Source organism: Moschus berezovskii, chromosome 8 (assembly GCF_049115385.1).
Source record: "Moschus berezovskii isolate FMDL1 chromosome 8, NW_MosBer_1.0, whole genome shotgun sequence".
NCBI lineage: Eukaryota > Metazoa > Chordata > Mammalia > Artiodactyla > Moschidae > Moschus > Moschus berezovskii.
Window position 1 is genome coordinate 8,776,348 of NC_142467.1, and position 17,147 is coordinate 8,793,494.

The 17,147-nt window shown below is 38.2% G+C and overlaps 1 protein-coding gene across 11 annotated transcripts in view; it reads right to left on the minus strand.

Annotated features, from left to right (window-relative positions):
* Positions 1-16,357, minus strand: part of PAM (peptidylglycine alpha-amidating monooxygenase) — a 174,931-nt gene extending 158,574 nt beyond the window's left edge. For all 11 annotated transcript variants that reach the window (XM_055429805.2, XM_055429804.2, XM_055429803.2 and 8 more), the window contains exons 1-2: positions 16,227-16,357; positions 15,111-15,231 (exon numbers count right to left, since the gene is read on the minus strand). In XM_055429805.2, coding sequence (XP_055285780.2) covers positions 15,111-15,231; positions 16,227-16,315 — 210 coding nt within the window. In that variant the 5' untranslated portion in view covers positions 16,316-16,357. The remainder of the gene's footprint in view (positions 1-15,110; positions 15,232-16,226) is intronic.
* Between the last annotated feature and the right edge of the window lie 790 nt (positions 16,358-17,147).

Here is a 17,147-nt window from a genome sequence, read left to right on the forward strand (position 1 = left end):
AAGGCTAGTTTATTCATTTGCATTACACAACAGGTTAGTTAGGTACATTATAGTGACTGCTGTACATGCGTATTACAATGATTATTCTACAAAATATAATAAAATTTAGATTATTTTATAAAACTTTTGTTTATTTTTAAAAACGATTTCAGAAAACCATCTGGCAGACAGATATTTAGAAAAGGAAGAGTTGGAAAAATCATTTCAATCTTGTTTACATTTAAATATTTGAGCAAAATTTCTATAAAATTTTACATATGCCTGAGTTAACTCTACTAATACTTATATATTTTCACTAATACTCTTGGATTTCACTAGTAGCTTCCAATATAGAGTACTTTAAAAAACTCATTCTAAATCAATGATTTCTTGAACTGACATCACAATGAAGACTCTAGATCATTCAGTTTAATTAACATAGTGATTCACAGGTCTGCAAATCTCTGTCCTCTATAAAGTTCTTAACCATAATACATAGGTTTTAGACGTTTTATTTTAAAAATGCAAGAAAACGAGCTTGGATTAATTTGTCAACTTTTTTTGGACAACTGACTTTTTTTTTTTTAAATTCTGGGGAATACATGTTGTGCAAAGTGAGGAAATAAATGACATGGAATCTTCCAATAGCAGCAGACTTGGAAGCATTAAAAGAGTGCTAGATTTGGCCTTTATCTGCTTCAGTGGCACTTCAAATTTCTTTGGCTATTGCAGAAGGTTTTCAGGTCACCAGAAACAGAAGTGAAAAGAGAATACTGTGGGCAGTAACTGTGTGAAGTACCTTATTTATTTCAACTGAGTCCTGCTACAATTGATTGAAGGACTAAAAGTCCCGTGGGCTTCCAGACCCAAGCTTACTGTGCTGATTAACTAAACTTTAGGTAGAAGATAGAACAGTATATACCTCTAGCAGAGTCAAAGAATTCATGTTGAGTAAGATAAATTTTTTACTCTCAACTCTGAACAGGGAAGGAACTTAATTTCCTCACCCTTGAGCACAATTTTCCCCATTTTGTATTAGGGAGCGGTTATGACTAGAGAACTGAGCGACTGAACTGATGACTACAGAAAAACAATACAGAGACTGTTTGTTAACTTCTAAACTTATTTGACCTCACTACAATCACTTCTTTCTTGCATTTGCCCAGGCTACCAATCTATCTTCTTTCTTGCATCTACTGTGTCTGCCTTGAAAGTCCAAAGCAAGTAGATGAAACCACAACAGTAGAATATCTGTGAATACTGCCTTAGCATTTATGAAAAATACATTAAGGAGATGAATGCAATATTTTAACACATCCAAAATGGGGAAGCTAAATATTATGACAATATCAATTGTAGAAACAGTAAGGTAAACAGAATTTGCATCCTCATAGCAAAAGGATAATTCAGCTGGAAGCAAATGGTTAACCATAGTTCAGTACAGCTTACCACAAAATGAAAAACTTATTCCCATAATCAGTAAAGACTAAAATATTGTAGTGATATTTTTCTGCCTGCATTGAATTTGACTTCAGCTTTTGTTAAGAGTTTGTTGTTCTGTTTTGGATTCTTCTATTTCCTAATTAAAATATTTAAAAATAATCTATTAAAGTTAAGTCTTATATAAACTTATTAAATAAGGGTGTTAAAGTGTTAACTGTGTGCACCTCTGAGATCCACGACAGGAAAGACTCTAATCTTGCAGAAACATCATTTGCCCTTTGTAAATCAATGTTGCCATGGTAAATGTTTTTCATTTAATGCTGGATTAGCTGAGTTGGGAGGATGATGCAGTGTATACAGGCAATGTACTCCCTGTTTTTACACACTTTCCTCTTCAAAAATGCTCTAAGGTTTATTGGATGGGGTGACTTTCGCATGCTAAGACAGAGCCATGCCTTAAATGTGTACATCAGATTTGTCCCTTTATACATGATTAAGTAGAATACATTATCTGTGAAAAGCAATCTGTGCCTGGAGAGGGTATGTTCTGCACTTCTGTTTAAAGAATACAACATTCATGTGGAATGGCTCCAAATGTTCCTCTTGAATAGGGTTATTGAAATATTAATTCGGACTACATAAATCTGAAAATAAGTGAAAGAAAGAGGATTTTTCTGGGGGCTAATAAGTGCAAAGAGCATCACTTTTCTTGCTAATGTGGAAAGATATGCATGGTTGCCTTCCGCAAATATCTTCAGACTGACTATAATAGAAGAATGACCCCCTACGAAACTGGCTCTATTTGTTTCTAAACATGTACCAAATTTCCTAAATTCTTTCGTTAATCAGGCTCTCTTAATAGCACTGTTGCAAAGGAGAGAAATAGGAATTAAAAATTTATCAATTAGAGGTATGGTGTGGAAAACTCTTCTAGAGATTTCTAGAACATTAGGGGTTTATACCAAGAAAACAGACGATTCGTTTTGTTGGCATTCTTTTTCCTGGTGATATTGTTTGTTTCTTTGTTAAATTTTAGCAACTATAAAATAGACGTTCATTTAATGATAAAATAATTTGGATATATACTAAAAAATCTGTTGTCATACTCCTCCACTGCCTCTCCAAGGGAACCAGAGTTTACAAGCTTAAAGTGCCTTTTCCAACTCCCTCCATGCTTGTACAAAAATGTATATCCAAACAGACCCATATATATAGACATTTTGTTACTTATTTTTATTAAGACAGGGTCACACTCTGCACATGACTCTGCAGTCTGCCTCTCTCAGTGCACGACGACAGTTCTTCTAAGGACAGACAACAGACCCATCTTGGTTTTACACTTACTGCATAATACTGTAAGGGCGTCCCTGGTGGCTCAGAAAGCAAAGAATCTGCCCACAATGCAGGAGACATGGGTTCGATCCCTGGGTCAGGAAGATCCCCTGGAGAAGGGAACGGTTACCCGTTCAAATATTCTTACCTGGAGAATCCCATGGACAGAGGAGCCTGGTGAGCTATACTCCGTGGGGTCACAAAGAGTCAGACATGACTGAGTGACTAACATTTCCCTTTCTTGCATAATAGTCTATAGAATGATCTACCACAATTTTAAGGATACAAATATTTTTACTTTAAAAGATAATTCCAGATAATTTTATTAAAAAGATTGTTGCAGTGCATTCTCCACCCACAATGTATGAGCCTGCCCATGTCTTTTCATCCTTATAAGCTCTATTATAGCTCTTTTTGATATATTTTGCCATGTTAATGGGTTAAAAATACGGTATCTTTTTTCTCTTAATTTTTTATGATGATTAACAGCGTTAAAACTTTTCCATTCTGTTAATTTAAAACTAATATCATTCATTGCTTTTGGGTGGCTTGCCTTCTCAGTAGTCTGTTCTCTGTCATGTTTTTACTTGTTCTCAGTCTATTCTTGGTTAAATAATTCTTACCTTTAAAAGTTTGTGTGTATGTATATATAGATTTTTTAAAAATCTTTCTAGTGTTTTCTATAGTTAGTGGTTTGTTCAGTTTTTAAAATATCTTTTTAGGTCAATTTGGATAGCTAATTACTTTCTAGAAAATCACCATTTCCTCAAAATTATAAAATATACCAACAGAGGTACAAATAATAATATCTAAAATGTTTTCTTTACACTTTCTAATAATATATAATTGTTGTAGTTTTTAGTCTTTAGTTAGGCTTGCCATGAGCTTATCCATTTTAATGGATATTCAAATAAATGGTTTATTTCATTAATATTATTATTTGACCTATTTTATAAATTTCAGCTTCTATCTTTAATCTTTCTTTTCACTGATTTAACTACTGCTTTCTTCATTTTTTAAGCTGAATTATCTATTTAAACTTACTTTCATGCTACTTCTTCATTATAAAAGAATTTAAGGCCATCAGTTTTTCTCTGCATACTTCTTTAGCTGTGTCTCATGGGTTTTGTTATTAAAGTATTTGCTTTGCCAACAGTGTATAGATAATTTATCATTTCAGTTTTATTTTTCTCCTTTTTTCATGGATTGTATAGAATAATGGTCCTTAATTTCTAAGTAACTGTTTTCCAAAGCATCTCCCCATGGTCTATTTCTAGTTTTATTGGTTATCATCAGAGAGGATAACAGCTATAAAACTCTACTGTAGTAAGCTGAAGCTTCTTAATGTCTAGCTATGTGATTTTTAGGATATTTTATATACATTCAGAAATGTATATTCTCTTTCTACAATGTAAAATTATATATATATATATATATGTTAAATTACATTTACTATGTGTTAAATTATTCTATTGACTAAAATATTCAACTTCTTTACACATTTCCTCTTTGGAGTCTATTTGATATATCAGACATTCCTTTATAAATGTATTTTGATCAACTTCATTTTGAATATTTGTTTCACATGATTGATAGTGATGGTTTTGGTGCCTAAAGGTATGTAACTCTTTTCTTAGTAAACTGTACCTACCAGATTCTTTTAAAGACAAAATTATAAAAGTTGAGGTTCTGATTATGTCATCTGCTTATAGCACTATTTCTAGGATGGTCCTTTTTATAGGGATTCCAAATGTTTGTTTCCAAATCTCTCTACTCATCAACTACATTCTCCAAATCCTACTGCCTCCACAAAGATTTCCTAAAGGAGAAAGAAAGAAATGCAGCTTCTATCTGCATGTTTAGGGCTTCCCAGGTGGTGCCAGTGGTAAAGAACCCGCCTGAAAAATGCACGAGATCTAAGAGATGTGGACTCCATTCCCGGGTCAGGAAGATCCCCTGGAGGAGGGCATGGCAACCCACTCCAGTATTCTTGCCTGGAAAATCACATGAACAGAGTAGCCTGGCAGGTATAGTCCATAGGGTCGCAAAGAGTCAGACATGACTGAAGCAACTTAGCACACAATGTGCTTACATAATATACTTTACACAATTTTAACTGTTGTCCTGACTAAAGCGTTGTTACAATCACCTTCTTCATGCTCAACTTGATCCTCTGTAATTCTTTATCTCAACTCTTCTAAGGTATTTTGGTGCCTTACGGTAATTACTTGATAACATGCCTTGACTCATCTTCTGTAAATGTAATTTAGGGCAAAAATAACAGTAACTAGTAATTTCCTGAGTGGTATTAAGCTTTACATATAATTCACTTAACTACAATCCTGTCAGGTGAGAACTGTTATTATCCCCATTTTACAGATGAGGAAATTGAAGCTCATTAAAGGTTAAGCAGCTCGCCTAAGATCTTGCAAGCTGCAAGCTGCAGTGCTACAGTTCTGATCTACCTCTAGTCTTTCATCCCTTGTTTCTGTTCTGTGTCTTATCCCCGTAATAATTTATAACAAAAATAAGGGATAAGAGACAAAGGAGTGGAAAAAGACTGCAGGAGAAATAAAGAGCTTTGGAAAGTGTAAGTCGCTCAGTCCTGTCTGACTCTTTGCAACCCCATGGACTATAGAGTCCAGTCCATGGAATTCTCCAGGCCAGAATACTTGAGGGGGTAACCTTTTTCTTCTCCAGGGGAATCTTCCTGACCCAGGAATCGAACCAGAGTCTCCTGCACTGCAGGTGGATTCTTTACCAACTGAGCTATCGGGGAAGCCCTTTGGAGGTTGCCATAAAGAACTGATGCTTTTTGAACTGTGGTGTTGGAGAAGACTCTTGAGAGTCCCTTGGACTGCAAGGAGATCAAACCAATCCATCCTAAAGGAAATCAACCCTAAATACTCATTGGAGGGACTGATGCTGAAGCTCCAATACTTTGGCCACCTGCTGCAAAGAGCCGACTTATTGGAAAAGATTTCTTGATGCTGGGAAAGACTGAAGGCAAGAGGAGAAGAGGACAGGATGAGGTGGTTGGACGGCATCACGAACTCAATGGACATGAGTTTGAGCAAGCTCTGGGAGATGGTGAAGGACAGGGAAGCCTGGCGTGCTGCAGTCCACGGGGTCGCAGAGTCGGACACAACTGAACAAAAAAATAAAGTCTTGTTTTTAAATGTGAGGGATATGGGAAGCTCTTAAAAGAGTATTTGGAGAAGGGTAATGTGGTCTGATTTCTGTTTTAATAGGATCCCTGTGGCTGCAGGAAGGAACACGGGCTCTCAGGATATAAGAGTTCAGAGCGGGTCAGTTAGGAGAGCTCTCCTCAAGATCCAGGAATGAGAGGCTGGGGCAGGGGCCAGGGTGGGAAAGGTGGGCGTGGGGACAAAGGGCTGGATTCTGGACATATTTGGAAGGCAGAACCAACAGGATTTTCTGGCACATGATTTAAGTGGTGTGAGTAAGAGGAGCCAAGAAAGACCCCAGACTATTTGGTCTAGAGAAACCGTAAGACAGGAATTGCCGCTTGGCAAGATGGAGAAGTATGATACATAGTATTTCAAATAAGAGAACTCGTTTATGACCATTTAGTTACAAAAACTGAACAGCTAACTAAGGAACAAAGATTATAGTGCTGTTAACCATACATGGGTATTTTCATTCTCTATGTTCTGTAAGTCAGAAGACACAGTTCATGAGATGTCGAAGGTTAAAGTCATTTATTAGCCTAAATGGCATATGTAGTGGTTTTGATCGGGGATCAAGGGACAAGAGCCTATGGGTAGCTGCCTACTTCAGTAAATAAAATTTTTTATTGGAACACAGCCAAGCTATTCATTTACATATTGTCTGTGGCTGCTTTCTAACTACAGAGGTTACAACTGGGACCTTATGGCTGACTGGCAAGCTGAAAATATTTACTATCTGACACTTTAAGAAATAATTTTCTAATTTCTGGCTTAGATTTAGACAGGGATAATTCAAAACTGTGTTAAAGTGAACTAGGTAGACTGCAATGTCTTTTAATAGCCTTTAGCAGGAATATTTTATCAGAATTCAGATTAGGATCATTTCTTTCTAGACAGACATGGTAAAATTCTTTTTAAGTTATTAAACAATTTAGGATGGAGCTAGTAATTTATATTTTGATTTTTTAACTAAAGAAATCTTTTATTTTATAATATATGTGTAATAAAAAAATACATGTATGTGTGTGTACACATGAATGCACATAGAAAAATACATAGTAGTAACATTTTCTGAGAAACACACAGGTCATTAACAGAGCAGCAGAGATTTATGAAATAAGCATGCATCTGAGATTCAAGTAAAACTGTATTTAAATCCTTGTTCTTTAATTTACAGGCTATTTGGCTATGGACAGCTTATTTAATCTCCTAGAGTTTCAATTTCTCATATAAAAGAATTGGAATATTTGTACCCTGAACACAAAGTTTTTATGAGAATTAGCAAGACAATGCTTGTAAAATGACTAATACAGTAATGTTACATAATGAGCCCTGAATAAATGTTTTCTCCTTTAAAAAATTAACCAAGAAAAAAAAAAAAAGGACTCTAAACTTATTGAGAAACTAGGTGATTATAAGGGAGACTCTTATACCATAGCTATTTTTTCTAATATCCTCTTTAGATATCCTGTTAATTAGAAAATATCAAACATTAACTGAAAATAGAAGTCTCCTTTCTGTTTCTCATTTTTAATAAAAAAAAAGGAAAAAATGGTCTCTCTCTCTCTCTCTCTCTCTATATATATATATATATTTACAAGACTGAACTCAGTTATGTGACATGTTTAGATTATTTTCACGGTAGCAAACCTCATTAATAGTTCAATCTTCCCTAAGTGGACATTAAATAGGTTTTAGTAAAAATAAGGAGGAAGCATCATACTTCAAACTTACATAATTAGCAGTGAACTACATGAGACTTTAGCTGTTTACAAGAGCCATTTTTTGTATTCTATTTATGTGTATAATTGAGCCTTGCTAATAAAGCAAGGGGTGAATTATATAAATAAATACAACTCAAGTGAAGTGAAAAGTGAAGTAGCTCAGTCGTGTCCGACTCTTTGCAACCCCATGAACTGCAGCCTACCAGGCTCCTCTGTCCATGGGGTTTTCCAGGCAAGAATCCTGGAGTGGGTTGCCATTTCCTTCTCCAGGAGACCTTCCTGACCCAGGGACAATTAGCATCCTCAGTTCAGTTTAGTTCAGTCGCTCAGTCGTGTCCGACTCTTTATACCAATCCTGAACTTCCAAAAAAGAAAGAGGAAAAAACAATATGACATAGCTAAGCAAACAAAACAAGGGCCTGGTGACCTTCCTTTCTAATAATCACTAAGTTTTCTTTGCCATTAGCTTCTCTATTGGTGAAAGAAGTAATATTTCTTCTTTAGTTTGGGGAAGAGGAAGGGCATACCATTTTAATCTATTTTGCTGCTCTTTTTCCAAATCTTGGCATTTTATTCACACTGCCTAAGTCTTTCTAAATAAAAAATGCATACTAGTCCAGAATTTGGGTATTTCTTGATTTCCCTTCTTCAATAGCAAGATCACCATGCTTTTAGATTTTCATAAAGAGAGAAATAACGAAGAACAGAGGAAAAAGAAACACTAAAAGCCAAGAATACTGTTCATTTTAAGACAATGACTTAATGCAACCAACTTTCACCCACGGTCTTTTCATCACTGCAACAGAAATGCTCTGGTGCAGGACAGGCTACTGGAGGTGTTTCACACTCACAGCCTCACAATTCTTAATATTGTCCAGACAGATCTCTCAGTCAAATCCCATCAGCCATGTCCGTTCTAGAGTACAGCCCGAGTCAGAAGAGGATGCCGTGTAGCGGTGGACAGACAGGTCAGAGGACTACAGAAGGTAGAAAGGAACGTGACTGCCAAACGCTCAGAGGTGGTCAGGAAACCCACGGCGGGGTTGCAAGTTCAAGCTCTCAAGTCAGGTGGGAATCACCTCTGGGCGCTGCCCAGCTGCTTCGGATCCATTCTCTACAATGAAGAGAAGAGCTAACCCAGGGCTGATGCTCAGAGGCTGACGTTACTTTTCTCCTTTTGTGCAATAAGGCTTAATCTGAAAGTCAAGCTGGCCTGTGAGGGAAAATGGAGACGCAGAAGGGTGGGGTGCCTCCCTTCCTTTTATTTTTGTGCTCAAAAGAAAACAAGAGTTTTTATTTTTTTTAATGCAAATATTATTACATAATACTAACTAGAAAGGAGACAAGTAAATTACAAACCCCAAAGAACTAAAAACTATTCCAGTAAAGCTTCATTTTTCTGGGCTCCTTTCCTACCTTGTCCTGAATTTTAAGCACTGGCTGGGGAAACTTTTCCCCTATAATGACTGAATTTAAAATACCTAGATTTAACCTATTACAATATACCCCCAAATCAGTCATAAGCCAAACTCTGTACAACTAAATGGTTTTACATGAAAAAGTTTAATCAGCATTCTGAACATAAGAAAATGAAAGCACCACAATTCTGCATTTACCTTGTATTATGTGTTACCTCTTTGATAAATACATATCCTTAGAGGAAAAGCTGTTTGTAAGTGATGTTATGATAACAACTTGATATTTTAAAACTGATTTCCTAAACTAGTACAGTCAAAAAAAGCCTATGAGAGCTAGGTGCCTATCACATGATTGCACAAGCCTTGTGGCAGCAAGGGAAAATTTTCCCTTCCTCTGTTAGAAAATAAAAAAGTTAAAATATATTAGTAAACATTTTCTAATGGTTGCTCATGGGGGAGAAAAAAAGTAAAAACAAACAGAAGGATTTTGAGAAGCTCTTGAGAAAATTTTGTGGGAAGTATTTTCTTCATTCTGGTTTCATTTGAATGACTACATTCTTTCACCATTATTTTGAAACAAGTGAAAATTTAAGGCTCTATTTTCAAGTTTTTCAACTTGTTGCTCTAGCGTGTCTGATTTTTAAATTCAGAACTCTTCGGTTTTCTTTCATTCCTGGTGATAGATATTTGTGCTCAGGAGCACAGAGGAAGATCATCTTCTGATTGTCAAGCATGACCTGTGACTCTTCAAAAGATAAACATAGAATGAATCCAGAATTTGCAAGCGGTTCAGAAAGGAAAAAGTGTTCTCCTTCACAGTTCTCAAATTGCTCCCCAAATAAGGGAAGAAAATGACAGCCTAACACATCCTGATAGAAAGAAATTCAATTATCACATGATTTAGAGTTATCAGGTTCAAGAGAAAAATATTTAATTTTTGTAAAATTATATTTTTTTACAAATTAATTTACATTTGTGAATCCTTAAACCAAGACTGCAGAGAACCCATGCGGCACAAACAACAATTAAATAAAATGCTATGTAAACACAGGATCTGAAAGGACTTAGACAAGAGTAATTTTTTAGTAAGGTTAATGTACAAAGGTCTCAGCAGAGTGAAGAAATCCAGGATGACTTCAAATAAATACAGAAAAAAATTAAAGTTTCATACTGATGAACTGCTTTTGACAACTTCTTTTCTAGGCATAAAAGATATATAAAAACTTTGAGAAAAACATATCTGTTTTCATGTTCATTCTCTGATCATAAGGGCCATTTTTAATGGAATTTACTCAATAATAAGCACACCAAAAGATTTACTTCTTTGCTTATTTTCCCCAGATTTCTCTCACCCAGGTTCAGACCTTCTATTTTTCTTCACTGGCCACCTTTCTTCTTATTATGATGTCTTATCTACCCCATGAAATAATTACTGAAAGTATAAGGGCTGGTAATTTCTTTTCACTTAAGGTTCTTTCACAAAATGACAATGAATTCATATTTTGGGAGAACTTAGCATGTACAGGGCAACTTAACAATGCCACTGGCACGACCCTGCTCAGTCTTCAGAATTATCCTAGGTAGGGACTATTATTATTCTGTCTACAGAAGAAGGGGCAGGATCAGCTAGTTAAGAAAATTCCTGAACTGACACTACAAGAGCTGTAACAAAAATGTTGTCAGCCTGGTTCCAAAGCCTACATTCTAGCCAACTAGATTTGGCTTAGATTGAGACGATATACTTTATGTAAAATCACTGTAATTATGCTTTATTTTACAATCAAACCTCCATGGGAGAGTTAACACATCAAATTGATGATAGCACCTTACAATGATCATGAGCTGGCAGTTTATCAAATTGTTTTGTTTGTTGATATGAGAGCTGGTGATGGCAAAATCCCACAGGGTCCCTGGGTAGAAAGAAAATCAAATGAAGAAGAAAATGTGCTAAAAGAAAAGAGTCTCAAAATATCGCCACTTCAAGGGTCTGGATTTGAAGTCAGTGACATCAGATACCAGATTCTACTTGAACATGTTAGTTGCTCAGTTGTGTCCGACTCTGCGACACCACGAACTGTAGCCCCCCAGGCTCCTCTGTCCATCGAACTGTCTAGGCAAGAATACTGGAGTGAGTAGCCAGTCTCTTCTCCAGAGGACTGTACCAACCCAGGAATCGAACCAGGATCTCCTGCATTGCAGGCGGATTCTTTACCAAGTGAGTTATCAGGGAAGGCCCACTTTACTTCTGTTCTGCTGCTGCTGCTGCTGCTAAGTCGCTTCAGTCGTGTCCGACTCTGTGTGACCCCATAGACGGCAGCCGACCAGGCTCCGCTGTCCCTGGGATTCTCCAGACAAGAACACTGGAGTGGGTTTAGGCTACTTAAAAGCTAGTTGCCCTAATCTTGCCAATGCCTGAAAAACACTGATTAACAAGAAATTTATTAAAGAAGAAAGAAATTATTTTTTTTAAATTTTAAGTCATAAAAAAGAAATACTGAGCTCACTTTGAATATAAAATTGACATAGAAATAAATAATAAACTACTTAGATTCTCTGAAGCTGGTTTATATGGGAGCAATTTTTAAGCCTTTTAAGCTATTTTTAAGCCTTTTAAGGCTGCTCTGAAGTCTACGGGATGACTGAATGGACTGCATCTCAGAGGTCTGACATGACTGGATATTCTTTAGTAAGACACCAATCCAGATCTGTATTGCATCAGCAGAATTAATTAGATGTACTGCCTGTATTATAGCTAAGGTTCTTTCCATCTCTACTCAGTATCTGCTTGTTTCTCTATCCAAGCCTGCCTAACAATCTGAAGTTCCCCATGGAAAACACTTAAATCAGATTAATTGAGGCATCATTTGTTATTGCCAAAACTTAAGATTTACTTTATTAAAAACAAGTCTGTTGGGTGAATATACCTCTTTAACCGACCTGGTCTGCCTAATTACCAACTCAATTTCTAGCTTCTCAGTTCCTTCTTTCCTTAACATTGTTGCTCTTCTTGATCTTCTGCCATTAAAAAAAAAACACCACACACATTTTAACTTCTCAAGGCCCTTCTTTGTTTCCATGTATTTCTTACTCCTCTTTTTCTTATATGATTCTTTTGAGGTTCTAGGCTTCATATTATGGTTATTCTTGATTTTCTTCTCCTTTTATTTTGCCTTTATAATTTTCTCCATGTATTTTGGCCAATTGTTCTTATACCCTTTCATAGTTTATTTCCATCCTTTAGTAGTTTTTCTTTTTTTCTTTCTTCACCTTCCTATCTCTTTCCTCTTAAGGATCTGTACTAAACTTAAGTTTCACTTGCATTTTAAGAAAAGACTACTTCCTTCACCAAAAGGATTCAGCATAGTTCTAGATCTTTCTCACTAAGAACACAAAGTTCAGGAGAAGAGCGTTTCTGCTTCCATCTCTCCTTGGGTATACTCAATAGGGGTATAATTATCACTTTCGGCACTAGTGGAAAGAACCTGCCTGCCAATGCAGGAGACATAAGAGATAAGGGCTCGATCCCCGGGTCAGGAAGATCCCATGAGAAGGAAATGGCAACCCACTCCAGTGTTCTTGCGTGGAGAATGCCATTCGAACAGAGGAGGGCTACAGTTCATAGGGTCACAAAGGGTCGGATATGACTGAAACGACTTAACATGCACACACGCATGAAGGTGTATGAGGCAAAGGACCTATTTATACATCAGCCAGATCAAGTCAGTAAATACCTGTGGCACGTGGTCAATAGAGAGCGCCAGGGAAAGAAGAAGAAACAGTCAACAAGCAGTTCTGAGCTGACCAAACAGAACAATCAAATCAGTTGCCCAGCTAGGCGGTTTCAGTTACAAGTCACAGATAATCCAACTCAGTCTGGTTGAAACGAAAAAGGCTAACACAAGGCTACTCCATAAGTAGCAACATCACCGAGAACCTGCACTGCCATCTATGGTGTTAGTTTTATCTAGACCTGGCTCCTCTCAAGAACTCAGCAGACCCTAAGACTAGATAGAGGCCTTCTGCTCACACACAACAACAAAAAATGCATTCCCAGCCAAAGTCCTGAGATTTCACTGGATTGGTCTAGGTCCCACACCTTCTTCTGAATCAGTCACTGGGGAAGGGGAAGTCGAATGCAGTGATCTGCTAATCCAGGTCCAGGTGCTCCATCTCTGGATCCTGGGTAGGTAGGGTATGGTTTCAGAGAAGGAGCAATGAGGGATGGTATGCTGGAAAGGCAACCAGCAAATGCTCACTGCACACAGACAGCAAAGCTGAATGCAGACAGTGCAAAATAACAAGCTGTACTCCACTTATTAATATATGTTGTTTTTTTCCAGTTATTTTGATAATTGTAAGATTGTAAAAACTAAGATAACACATTTTATCTTATGCAAATCGAGTTCCGTTTCATTCTTTTATAATCAATTCCTCTAGGAACTCTTTCTGAGAATGTTCACCCCAAACAGTTACCTATTTTTATTACTGCTAAATAATTTAAATGTTTTCACTGTAAAATAATGAGAAGGGGGAAAAAACAGAATAATAACGAACTACAACAAATGATTATTTGAGAAAATAATGATATTCCTGTAGGAAAAGAGTGCTTAAAGACTAATTAGTGAGTATTTTTAAAAAGTATTATAAAGTCATTTTAAGCAAATATAGGGAGGAAATCACTTTTGAAAGTGAGAACAGACAAGAAGAAGCACACTTCATAAGTGAGTAACTATCATCGTTCTCCATTCCCAATCCAATGGTATCTCTTTTTATTAAGTACTAAATAAAGACCTTATCAAATTAAAGGCCAGGATGCTAATAACCAAACATACAGAAAAGTCACCTGCCTGGTCATTTGTGGATGGGCAGGGGTGAAGGGTGAGAGCCAATTTGACAACAGCAGTTATTTGGTGATGGACAGGGAGGCTTGGTGTGCTGTAATTCATGGGGTCGCAAAGACACAACTGAGCGACTGAACTGAACTGAACTGAACTGAAACCATACACAGGTATTCAAATAAACGAACGTTAATCCTCAGTCCTCCATAAAAGACCTCCTGTATTTTCTTAGAGCTTCCGAACATCAATTTCAAAAGAATTCTCCCCAATCTGTAGAATACTTTTATTTTCTCTGTACTTTAAAATAGAAAGAAAATAAAAAAGCCAGAATGTTATCTGCAGCAATGAGTCATCAGCCATGGCAGCTCTACAACACCCAGGTCTTCCCCTTTCTCTGCAGCCCTTTACAAACGAAGACTACCTTTTAATGACACACATAAATCCCGGCACTGCCTGGCTGAAAAGTGTAATTAATTCTGGCCTTTTTAGGCCTAATGAAACACTTTGCACACATGTCAGCAGTGGCTTTGAGCATCCTCTATATCCACAAAACAGGGAAAGCCACAGCCACAATCGAGTTCTACTCAAAATGCTCTGTAAGTCACTGTGGTAGTTTTGCTACTACTTTGTCAAATCGCTCTCTTATGACAAGCAGATCACGCTGAAGAAAACTCACAATCAACCACCTGTATGAACAGCTTTTTTTTTTTTTTAACTTTTAAAAGTGTGGAATATGTATTTTCCAAATTTTTGGCAGTGAACACATGCTTTCATTTCTCAACTTGCGCCTGCTATAGAAGGGTATTTAAACAACTTAATCTCTTAGATGCAGCTGCTCAATATCATTTCCCCTTATTAGAATAATTTTTCATATTTTAATACATACTTTCATGCTGCATTACCAAAGCGATTACTCCACTGAGAATTTCAAAACTTAAATTTTCAAGGTTCCATTTCAAAACACAAATAATAGGGGTAAAATTTTTAAAAAGAAATTTAACTGAAAGATTTACCTTAAAAAATTTAGTCCTCTTTACAATACTTAATTATTCTAGCCCTATTTGAGAAGTCTTGAAAGAAAATGCCTACTTTTCAAAGAAGTTACTCCTGCTGTAAATGCAGTTTCTTTGTTTTAATTACAGACTGTATATAGAACACACAAACAATGAAACACAGAATTCTCACCTGTTTGGGTGTGACCCCAGGCATGCGAATATCCAATGCAAAATCTGATGAATCAATAGGAATTACTGGTCTGGTGGTACCAAGACATTCATTGGAAAATGATCTGGTAGTTTCCTTAAACCTTAAAAAAGAAGACAATTTCAATATCCTTGAACATAATTGTATTTTAACTGGACATGGGAAGAGGAAAAAAAGGAATTCTATGACTTTAAGACTAAATATTGTTGACTTAGACATAATGAAAAGATGTAATTACCACATAATGTTCTATAACATTCTCAGAATTGCATCATATAGTCCAAGAGCAACATGCACTCAAATTGTGAGCAAAACATAATCAAAGCAACCAAGCAGGTTACAGTCAAAACTTGATTCAATATAAACCTGTCAAAATATATATGTTTCTGTTAATGAAAGTACAGTATTAATCGATTAGAATTATCATAGGCCTGTCAATCCTCTTACAAGCCAGTAAAAATTTTTGTGACTCCTTTATGAGTGTCTGATATTACTAGTCAGAAACAAAAAAACCAACAATAACATCGCTAGAAGGCAGAGTTTTATGATGGGGGTGGGGTGGGGAGGCTGTGATGTGAATTACAAATGCACAAGTGTATAAATATTTAACATGGTAATTATGAAGAGTGTATACAGCAAATGCGTTCTTGTGAGCTCTGACAGTCTGTGATCTGCTTCTCCCCACCAGTTACCTACCTTTATATCTCATTCTTTAGGCTGTTACAAACGAGAAGGCATTCCAGCCTAAAAGACGATATTGTACTTTCTCAAATTATCTCCCCAAGAGGGAGTGCTGGGTATTGGAAATCACAACTTCTAACTGGGAGTTCTGAAAGCCAGGACAGCTTGGCTATACAGGACAGGGGGTGTGGGGGGGCTTTTTCTTTTTTCTGTAAGGGGGAACTTTTACAAGAAGTTTAACTGTGTTAAAATTCCCAAGGATTGCAGCCAAGTGCATCAACCAACCACCTATATTTCTCCAACACTCTTCCGTTTTTGTTTTTTTTTTAACAGCATGCACAGAAACTATCCAAACCACATGTCGCCTGTTTAGAAATAAACAAATAAAAACCAAAAACCAAACAAACGAACACCCACCTCTTAAAGACAGACAGCGGGCTTCGGAAGCCCACACCGCCGCCGGGAAGCACGAGGAGGAGAAGCAGCAGGCTGCGAAAGCCGGCCATGGCCGCGGCGCTGCGGCGCGGCCGGGAGGAGCGGGCGGCGCGGCGCCGGGCGGGCAGGGGCGCGGGGGACGGGCCGCGGCGCCGCGGGCGGCCGCTACTCCATGGCCCGGCGCGCGGCGGGCGCCCCTCGCAGAGCGCCCCTCGCAGAGCGCCCCTCGCAGAGCGCCCCTCGCAGAGCGCCCCTCGCAGAGCGCCGCGCGGCCCGCGCCGAGCCGGGACTCCTGTCAGGTCCGCGAGCGGAAGCGCGCCGCCCCTCGGGGCCGGCGGCGGGGGCGCGGGCTAGACGCGCGGGACGCCTGGCGCTCGGGCGGGCCAGCGGCGGCGAGGGCTCCCACACGAGCCCGCGTCACTCATCGTCCGGGGCCTGCGGAAAACAGAAGCGGGTGATGGATGACAGAACACATGACGGCGCGCGTCCCCTCAGCAAATCCCAGCCGAGGCGCTCCCGTCCGTTCGCCGCTCCGCAAGCCTGAGCCCACGCCTGGGGAAAATGCGGTCTGCTGACCTCCTCCCCCGCCCCAAAACCAGCCGCCCTCAGCGTTCACAACCCGCCTCAGCCCCCCAGTTCTGCCTTTTCCTGCTTTCTTCTCCCTCACACCCGCTCCTCCTTTTCTCGGCGACTTCTTTCCCCCGCTTTCCCCTCACATTCGCCCCCGGCTCCGGATTTCTTCTCACTTGCCATGTCACTCCCTTCTAGGATGGAAAAATGCACTTGCTACCGCTGCTGCTTTTAACATCTGCACTTAATACCTCTTTCATTGTATTACCTTTGATGTCCCTGAACCACCCACTGAAAGAAAAGGGAACTGAAGTTGTGGGTAAAAGCAAAGTT